Source organism: Alnus glutinosa, chromosome 3 (assembly GCF_958979055.1).
Source record: "Alnus glutinosa chromosome 3, dhAlnGlut1.1, whole genome shotgun sequence".
NCBI classification, from domain to species: Eukaryota; Viridiplantae; Streptophyta; class Magnoliopsida; order Fagales; family Betulaceae; genus Alnus; species Alnus glutinosa.
The window spans coordinates 29,970,414-29,981,274 of record NC_084888.1 but is presented as its reverse complement, the minus strand read 5'-3'; the positions used below and the strand labels follow the sequence as shown (position 1 = coordinate 29,981,274).

Below are 10,861 nucleotides of genomic sequence, written 5' to 3'. Positions count from 1 at the left end.
AACATTCCCTCCTGTTGTAAACGTGTTTGGACAATAGTGTCACACGTGAGGGGGTGTGTACGTTAAGAAACTCACATTACAAAGGTATATCTAAGTTGAAAGCTTTATAAGCTTTGAGTAAATCTCTTCTTTTAAGGTGTCTTTTGTGGTACAGCAACCCCCAATGAATTCTATCCGTCAATTTAATTTATTTATGGTTCTCTTAATTCCGCGAATCCCTTTATAAGCGGTGCTGAGCAGAAAACCTTTGGAGTTCCTGATCTGATCCTTCTTCTGCTAACTACTTCCAAGTAGAAGGCGAAATTGAGTAAATGGACTACCTAGCATTTGTGCTGGTCCTTCCCTTTGTGTGGGCAGCTATTCATGTGCTAGGAGGCTGGAAGTCTTCCTCGCCCAGGCTCCCCCCAGGCCCCAAGCCTTTTCCAATCATTGGAAACATCTTGGAGCTCCAAGGAAACCAACCCCACCGAGTCCTTTCCAAGCTCTCTAAAACTCATGGACCCCTCATGACTCTCAAGCTCGGGAGCATGACAACCATAGTCATTTCCTCTCCAGACTTGGCCAAAGAAGCACTGCAAAAACACGACGACGTCTTCTCCGGCCGAACTGTCCCGGACAGCGGCCGAGCACTCAACCACCACAAATTTTCAATGGGTTGGCTGCCCACATCGGCTCTTTGGAGAAACCTCAGGAAAGTTTCTGCCACGCAAATATTTGCTCCACAAAGGCTCGATTCCACCCAAGCCATTCGGAGAAAAAAGGTGCAAGAACTAGTGGACCATGTTAGAGAAAATAGTGGTCAAGCGGTTGATATTGGTGGAGCAGCCTTCACAACTACTCTGAAAGCCATATCAAACACTTTTTTCTCTACTGACTTGGCAGAGTATTGTTCAAATGCGTCCCAAGAGTTCCAGTATCTCATAGTGGGTACCATGGAAGAAGCTGGAAGGCCGAATATTTCAGACTATTTCCCTGCACTTCGTTTTGTCGACCCACAAGGTACACGCCGAAGGATGACGATTTATCTTGGAAAATGTTTTAGAATTCTGGATGGTATAATCAATGAACGATTACAATTAAGAGCATCGTCTTCAAAGGGTTCCAAGGCAAGCAGCGATGTACTCGATTCCCTCCTCGATCTCACTGAAGAAGATAATTCAGAACTGAGCTGCGACAACATCAAACATTTACTTCTGGTACGTGATTGACTACTTTTCTTGAACTTTGCTTAATTCAGAAAGCAAAATTGTGTTTCTTTTCAATTATATTTTGATCTTAACTCAGCTCACACACTGCCTTATGTCAGGATTTATTTGTTGCGGGGATCGACACAACATCTAGTACAGTGGAATGGGCAATGGCAGAGTTACTACACGACCCTGAAAAAATGGCAAAAGCCCGAGAAGAGCTTGAACAAGTCCTTGGAAAAGACGGGCTTGTTCAAGAATCAGACATCTCAAAGTTAAACTATCTACGAGCAGTAGTGAAAGAGACCCTTCGGTTGCACCCACCAGCGCCTTTCCTGGTTCCCCACAAGGCTGAGAATGACGTAGAGATGTGTGGCTTCACGGTGCCCAGAAATGCACAAATACTGGTAAACGTGTGGGCAATGGGGCGAGATTCAAGCATATGGTCAGACCCAAATTTGTTTCTGCCTGAGAGGTTTTTAGAGAAGGACATAGACTTCAAAGGGAGAGATTTCGAGCTCATTCCCTTTGGAGCTGGAAGAAGGATCTGCCCTGGATTGCCTTTGGCCAACCGGATGGTGCACTTGATGTTGGGTTCTCTTATCCACTGCTTTAATTGGAAGCTTGCAGATGGGATGAAGCCAGAAGATATAGACATGAGTGAGACTTTTGGCATTACCTTACATAAGGCTAAGCCTCTCCGGGCTATCCCCATGATCAGATCCGTGTAATTTTCATTGCTTTTGTTTTTAGCCAAATATGGATATGTGAGCCTCAAGTCTGTAGACATGCATGATGTAAGGATTTTGTGCATATGTGGAATAAACGACTGGGCTTATTTCTCGTGGATAAGAGATGGATCCAGCTTAGCAATACCTCCATCGACTAAATATTATAAATAACTCTGGTACAACTTTATTAATTTTTTTTCAAACTAATTATTGGTTTTGTTTTTTTACACGTGAGTTCTACATATCTAATAATTTAATTTAAAAAATAAATTATTAAAATTATACAAGAATTATACAAAAGTTATAAATGTATCATATCTCGTACTATAATAGCATGTTAAAAAATTCATAAATAATTAAGCCCAGTTTTCAGCTTAAAAATCTCACACAAAACTTTACCTTTCTCTCTCTAGTTTCTGATTTTAAGTAGTTTTTAGTGTAAGGGAGGGTTGTAGAGTAGCAAAGCCCTACAAAAGTGAATTCTCAATATAGAAGCTCCAAGTTTTAGGTTTAAGTGTTCTAAAGTATATTATCTAAATTCTATCTTTTTATTATTTATGTTACTTAATGTGCCGTTGTAATATCCATATAAAGTATACGAGGTTAAACACCATGTTTATAATGAATGGTTATTAACTGCATATATAACCGCCTAAATAACCGCTTTTGTAGGCAATTAAAAAAAATCGTTAACTACCTACAACAATGTAGTTAGCTGTTTTAAGAGTAGGCGGAGGCAGTTAATAACTTCTAACTGCCTACCATATATATATATATATTATTTAGCTCCCTCAACTAATAACTATTTTTTATAAGCATCACGAATTGATAAGTGTCATGCTTTGACCATTTAAACTGTTAATTTGTTGCAATTTAGCCACATTTGTCGATGTTGACTATTGTGTTGGACGGAAATGCAAGTTTGACCAAAATCTTTTGAAAATACCATTATTTTGACCAGGGGCGGAGCCACACTATGGCTTGGAGGGGCTTGGGCCCCCCCAAGCCAAAGGGCTCCCCCCAAAAAAAAAAAAAAAAAATCTAAAAAAAAAAGAAAAAATATAATTTTTACCCCTATTCTTTAAAAAATTTGTAGTTTTGGCCCCCCAAATTATTTTTTTTCAATTTGGCCCCCCCCAAAGCCTAAAAGCTGGCTCCGCCCCTGATTTTGACCATTGAAAAATAAAAATAATCCTCTGTATTTATTAATTAGTAAAAAAAAAAAAACTATTTTAAAAAAGATTAAAAGAAAGAAGAAAAAAAATCTAGGATAAATACAAAATCAGTCTTTGTGGTTGGCCGAAAATTATAAATCGTTCATGGCGGTATAAAAAATAATTCATAAGTCTTTAGGGTAGGCCAAAATAATAATTTAGTCATTGCAGTCACAAATAGAATGATGACACGTGTTTCTATTTTTTTAAAAATTAAATAATTTAAAAATATAAATATGTAAAAATTAAAAACTTAACAAATTAATTTTTGGTTAAATGTAAAACTAGTCCATGTTGTTGACTTAAATTATAAATCTTCTTACAGTATAAAAAATAGGAAAAATAACAAAATTGGTCAATGTTGTCGGCCTAATTTACAAATCACTCTATATTGTATAAAAATTAACTGAGAGGTCTCTGTAGTATGCAAAATTGACAAATTACTTCCTGAAGTCAATTTTCATGCACTACTTGACAGAAACCGTTAGGTTGCAACATCAGGTCCAATAAAAAAGTGATATGTGTCACTCGTAATAAATAAATATATAGTAATATATTAAAAATTAAAAATCTAAAGATTAAAATCTTAAAATATTAGGGTGTTTGGGGAAGGGGGTGGCCTGCGAGCCAGCCCAAAGCAGACTAGGGGTGGCTCAAAGCCCACCCCTTGCTCTAGGGTGGCCCCATAGGCCGGGGGTAGCTCGAAGCCCACCCACCCCTGATGGGGCTAAGGGTGGTGCATGGCCACCCCCTCTCCAAATGGGCTCCCCAACCCCCCATTTTTCTTTTTATAAATATTTGTAAGTTTTTAATTTTAATATATTAATATATGTTTTTTTATAAAAAAGTAACACGTGTTGCGTTTTATTTGGCATGACGTGGCAACGTAACGATTTCTATCAAGTTAGTGGACATAAATTGACTTTAAAGAGTAATTTGTCAATTTCTCCTACCACAAGGACCTATCAGTTAATTTTTACACTACAATGAGTGATTTGTAAATTAAGCTAACCACAATGACCAAATTTGCATTTTTCCCTAAAAATAATTTATGCCAAAATAATAATTTAATTCATACAGTCAAATTCGGTTAAATTACTTGACGAATTCTGTTAGTATGCCATGTCATCACCAACAGAATGATGACATGTGTTACTATTAATAAAAAATAAATATTAACATATTAAAAAAATAAATATATAAAACTTAAAAATTATAATTTTGTTAAAAAGAAAGAAAGAACAAATAAATAAATAAATGAAAAAAGCAAAGGGGTGCCACCTCTGGGTTGGCAGCCACCCCATTTCTTTTTTTGGGTTTTTTTTTTTTTTTTTAATTTTCTTTTTTAAAATAATAATAGTAATAATAATAAAATTATCTCCATAATGGCATAATGGAAAGAATCTGGCCTAAGTGGTCACGTGCCACGCATGTGACCAATTTTTCATCCAGGTAAAGGGCAGCCTCTAACGAATGGGGCTAAGCTGCAATAAATTGGCAGTTCGAATGACCAAATCATGACACTTGTCAGTTCGTGGCGCCTTATAAAAAAATAGTTGTTAGTTGAGGGGACTAAATAATATTTAACCCATATATATATATATATATATATCACTTGCGGAGGCGGTTCAATAACCGCTAACCTGTGGTTATTTTAAAATCGCTGATTGCCTAAGGCAAAGCGGTTGCCACTACAAAAATTTCCGCAATTCGCCATGTGTCTACAGTAACTAGTATTGTAGACACGCGGCCAAATAGCCATGTGTCTTGATGACAACGTGGCTATTTGTAAAAGCAAAACAAGTGACCGCGTGGAGTGATTACACGTGTTCACATGGCCACGTGTATTAAATCCACGCGGCCATACAGCCACGTGTAGTAAATACACGTGTCCAATCGGCCACGAATATTTACTACACGTGTCTGTATGGCCGCGTGCATTAATTTACGTGACCAAATATATAATAAAAAAAAAATTAGTTAGGGTTTTGTACACTATGCATAATAATGTTACTATATACATGCATAATTTTGTCGTTTTATACATTGCATATAAATCATTGTATTTATTTATTTATTTTAGAAAAAGGAAAAAAAATCTGATTTTCTTAACTATATACATTCATAATGACTTGTATATACTCTAACCTTAGGGTTTATGGCTATATGTAGTAAATGCACTTATTTTTAGGGTTGAGTACTATATATAAATAATATACTTATGGTTTAGTCCCATATATAGTACATACACGTAGGGTTAGGGTTTATAGCTATATATAGTATATACTATATACATATACACTTAGGGTTAGGGTTTATAGCTATGTGTAGTACATACACTTAGGGTTATGGTTTATAGCTATATATAGTATATACACTTAGGATTATGGTTTATGGTTATATATAGTATATAGACATGGGGTTAGGGTATATGGGCTATGTGCAATATGTTTATATTATACTTACAGTTTACATGTTGAGTTCCTTATATATAGTATATTTATAAGTAAATTCTAACTCTAATTAGGGCTAGTGCTTACATTTATGGACGTACTACAAATAAGTTTTGCCTTATTTTATACTTTAGCAATTTAGTACTAATTTGCATATTGTACTATATGCATATGCATATTGTACTGTATGCATATGCATATTGTACGAAACTAAACCTAATTTGGTGCTAAATTATTACTATATATTACTATATATACATACCCTAACTCTCTCTCTCTCTCTCTCTCTCTCTCTCTCTCTCTCTCTCTCTCTCTCTCTCTCTCTCTCTCTCTCTATATATATATATATATATATATATATATATATATATATAACACCAAATTATGGTTCGGTTTTGTACACCATCGCCTTAAACATCTCTACATTTAAAAAAAATAAAATATACATAAAAAAGTTGAAAAAAAAAACTTATAATTAAGACTATATACATATATGCATAATATATGCATACATGTAATCGGTTTAGAAACTATATACATTCATAATGACTTGTATATACCCTAACCTTGGGGTTTATGGTTATATATAGTAAATGCACTTATTTTTAGGGTTTCGTGCTATGTATAAATAGTATACTTATGGTTTAGTCTCTTATATAGTACATACACTTAGGGTTAGGGTTTATGGCTATATATAGTGATAAGCGTCAAATGTTACACATTCAAGCCCCTTAACTTATATATGTTAATTCCTTAGTATTGTTATTTGTTTGATTTTGTGTTGTTTTAATGTTTTCAGGTTTTAAATAAAGATGCAATTAACTCCATTAATTTTGGGCTTAAAACACACTTTGAGAAGACCTAGAAGATATGTTTAAGCTTAACCAATCATAATAGAATACTTATATGATATGGTTAAGTTTAATCAAATCAAGTGAAGGATTAAATCAGAATTTCTCCACTAAGAGTCAAAATCGGATTGGATTCAAATTTGAATTCTGCATATGTCTCAGTGTTTGGATCATAACTTTTGCGTCAGATATTGGATTACAATAAAATTGGTGGCGTTGGAAAGCTAATAAAAAATTTAACAAATATGTAAGAAATAGGCTTTCCAAAATTAGGACGTTTACTATATCAAAATCACCTCACAATAAAGGACCGCAATTCTGGCCGAATTTGGAATCCTTTTCCTACTTGGATTGAAGTTTCAATCTCCTACTTAGACAAGAAGACTCAAGAGACGATTTTTCTGGAATTACAAGAGCTTCTAGGCCTCTCATAATCTCTATAAATAGGCCTCTAAATATTGAAGAAAGACACACTGCTACCTAGAGCAAATTCAGAAAAAAACTTCTTAAAGGCTTGAAGAGTTGAAGAAAAGTAATCATGGTAGGAGGCCATTGCAGCAACTTCATGAGCGGCTAAAAACCTTTGTAGGGTATTGATGTAGCCCTATCCAAGCACAATGGTTTGATTGTATTTTAATTTAGAGAATTTTGGTTTATGCATGTTGGTTATATAATTATGAGAATTGCTACAATTTGATATTATTCTTCATCTTTTAATGCAATTGTTCTTCAATTCATAATCAATATTGGTAGAATTCTTATCTTGTCTTAGAAAGCTTTTTACCTTTATTGAACTCAAATCATTCTTATTTTATGTAATTAAGAGAATGATGATTATACAACGGGTTCAATTGACATATGATCGAGAGGATTAGATAGGCCATGCCTAGGGAAGACGAATCATACTACACCCTAGTTTAGTGTAACTTAGGTAGACGATTCGTACCAACCGAAGATGGGTTATACTTTTCTATTGATTGTATGTATCCTATTAAAGACGTAGCTAATCCATGCCTAGGGAAGATGAGTCGTACCGCATCTTAGTGGTTAGGTGGACGATCCGTGCCAACTGAAGATGGATTATACTTATGCTTTAATAAGGTAATTTCTTGTTTATTTATAACATGCATAGATTGAATTTCTCTAATTAAATATGATTAACCATTGATGTGTGGATAGTGGTGAAGTCAATACTCTACTCTTTCTCTCTCTCTTATATTTCAATTCTCTTTTACGTTTCTTTTATGCACTTTAGTTAATTACAAATTCAACAATATTTTCATTAGTTATTTTTAATCTTCATAAACTTGATAGCAATACCCCTGCAGTCCTTGAGGTTCGACACCCTCTCTATAGCCTTATCCTACAAGAATTCGTCCTATTGCGAGTGATTATTTATTATTGATATATTTTGGTAAACAAAAGACCACATCATATAGTATGTACATTTAGTGTTAGGATTTATGACTATATATAGTACATACTATATATAACCATAAACTTAGGGTTATGGTTTATAGCTATGTATAGTACATACACTTAGGGTTAGGGTTTATAGCTATATATAGTATATACACTTAGGGTTAGGGTTTATAGCTATATATAGCCATAAACTTAGGGTTAGGGTTTATAGCTATGTATAGTACATACATTTAGGGTTATGGTTATAGCTATATATAGCCATAAACTTAGGGTTAGGGTTTATAACTATATATGTACATACACTTAGGGTTAGGGTTTATAACTATATATAGTATATATATACACTTAGGATTAGGGTTTATGGCTATATATAGTATATACACTTAGGCTTAGGGTTTATAGCTATGTATAGTACATACACTTAGGGTTAGGGTTTATAGCTATATATAGTATATACACTTAGGGTTAGAGTTTATGGCTATATATAGTATGTACATTTAGGGTTAGGGTTTATGGCTATATATAGTACGTATTATATATAGCCATAAACTTAGGGTTAGAGTTTATAGCTATGTATAGCACATACACTTAGGGTTAGGGTTTATAGCTATATATAGTATATATATACACTTAGGGTTATGATTTATGGCTATATATAGTATATACACTTAGGGTTAAGGTTTATGAGCTATGTGCAATATGTTTATAGTATACTTACGGTTTACGTGTTGAGTACCTTACATATGGTATACTTATAAGTAAACCATAACTCTAATTAGGGTTATCGTTAATGGTCGAAAATTGATAGCGATCCAACCGATGATTAAAAATAAGAATTTGGTTTTGCAATTTATCGGTTTTCACAACTACGTGGATTTTAATATCTTTAACCACTCGCAATAGTACGGGACTTGCAGTATAGTACTAAGGAGGGTATCGTATCACAAGGATTAGGGGGTTGTTTTAGTTATGAAATACTTAAGACGTTGCCTAATTTAATTAGGAAAAAGATGATTTGTTTTGTTTTATCACTAAGCTAAACAAGTAAAATGGAGAGTTTTAAGAACAAGGAAAGTATAGAGCATTGATTTCACTCAATCCTTATACACATGACATACTATATTCCTCCCGGATTTCCTTCACAAATGTAATACGAGCGCGTAATGATTGTCAATCACACGACGATCGACCTCAACATGAAATTACTTTAGTTAAAGACAATGATAATCCATCTATTTATACAAAAGTCATTCAACTTATATCTAGGGTTGAATGATTCATGCTCCCTAGTATGGACTATAAGATCTTTTAATAAGCATACACATCTATGGAAAAAGTATAAACCATCTTAGTTAACACATAATCTCCACATAAAATTACACTAGAATGGAAAAACATTTAAGCAATAATTAAACTAAAAAGAGTGTGGAGTAATATGTTTTCCCTAGCATGAGTTATCAAATTCACATAAATTGTATAATAAGCACCATTACACAACCATCTTTAGGCTATGTAATCATTACACTTGTATGGAAATCCAAGAACAACACAATCAACCCATGGCACTTAGAAAGAGTTTATCAATACCCTACAACTAAATTAGCTACTCATGGAGTTATGGGATTCTCTTATAGAAGAAGAAGAACCCATTTCCCTAAGAGATATAAAAATTATAACCCACACTAACAAGATGTAAAACAAATAGCTTTAATAAAGGAATCCAACTTAACAACTAAAAATACTCAAAAACAAGCTTTAAAGGAAAGAAAATCTAAGAGGAACATTTAAAGAACAAGTTATGGGCTCTGGAATCTAAGGATTTCAGAGTTGTATTCAACATAAAATAACACAAACAAGAGAAAGAAGAAGAAAGAAGTGCTGGAAAATGTAAAGAATACTTGCATAAACTAAATTTCAACTTCACTTTACTAAAAACGAATTTAAAATAAGTTACAACATCAACATACCTTTAAAACTAAGCTCTCTGGAAAACATGAAGAAAATGGTGCATCACTTGAATGCACAAAAACTAAAAAATGAAAATATTAACTAAAACTCTCTACATACATAACTCTCACGTCCATCCTCTATTTATAGAGGATTTGGTACAACAAACCTAGCTCAACCAATCACTCTTCCGCACAAAATGATGGTGACAACTTCTGATTAGAACCGCACAACTTGAGGATGAATTTGAGCCACACAAAAAGCTGCCGACATCTGAAGATCTTTCTGAAATATCCGAAGTCGATCGATCGATCGATTTATTTTGCCTTGGAGATTTCGATCGATCAATTTAAATTCGACTGAAGAATCGATCGATCAATTTTTCACTCAAGAAAATTTCGATCGATCGAATATACTTGATCAATTTTCCTGTTCTAGGCAGGAGCACTTGAACTTCAAATGTCTTCATTAGGCTTAACTTGTTGATTTTTTTCTTGTTTTCAATTAAGACCTAAAAAAGAGATGAAACACTAAAACATAATAACACATTATTTAACAACACAAATTAGGGTTTAACATATGTAAATTAAGGGGCTTTGAATGTAAACATTCAACGCTTATCAGTATACTTTACAATCCTTGAATAAAGGAAAAATAGTTAAAAAAAATACAAAACACCAAAAACATGCAATTAAGAAAATTTAATAATCGACTAGGGCAGTTGCGGTTTGCCGTTACAGACAATAATGGCTAATCACAACCACTTGTAAACCCGTAACCAAGGGCGGAGGGATGGAGGTTCCAAATGGGTCTTATGCCACCCCCCCCCCCCCCCCCCCCCCCCCCCTCTCTAAAATAAAAAGGGTAGAAGTTCTACAATAGGACTTAGACTCTTATAGAAGACAAAAAGTTAAAAGAAAGACTCTTAAAAGACACATAATGATTTAACCTAAATATAAATACTGTGACTGTGAGGCCACTAGGTGTGCAGTGTGATAACATTCAAATGTTCCATATTGCGATTTGGTTTTATTGCTTTGAAAATTGAAGAGAGAT

The 10,861-nt window shown here is 34.0% G+C and overlaps 1 protein-coding gene across 1 annotated transcript; it reads left to right on the top strand.

The window, feature by feature from the left end:
• The first annotated feature begins 232 nt into the window (after positions 1 to 232).
• On the top strand, positions 233 to 2,039 carry LOC133862939 (geraniol 8-hydroxylase-like). Its single transcript, XM_062298866.1, has 2 exons — positions 233 to 1,196; positions 1,307 to 2,039. Exons 1-2 carry the CDS (start codon positions 312 to 314, stop codon positions 1,916 to 1,918), a joined length of 1,497 nt encoding a protein of 498 aa, XP_062154850.1. The 5' UTR covers positions 233 to 311; the 3' UTR covers positions 1,919 to 2,039.
• The last annotated feature ends 8,822 nt before the right edge of the window (positions 2,040 to 10,861 follow it).

Coding starts and splice junctions, on each gene's coding strand:
- LOC133862939 (XM_062298866.1), top strand. CDS start 312: ATGGACTACCTAGCATTTGTGCTGGTCCTTCCCTTTGTGTGGGCAGCT. Junction 1,197..1,306: donor ACATCAAACATTTACTTCTG/GTACGTGATTGA, acceptor GCCTTATGTCAG/GATTTATTTGTTGCGGGGAT.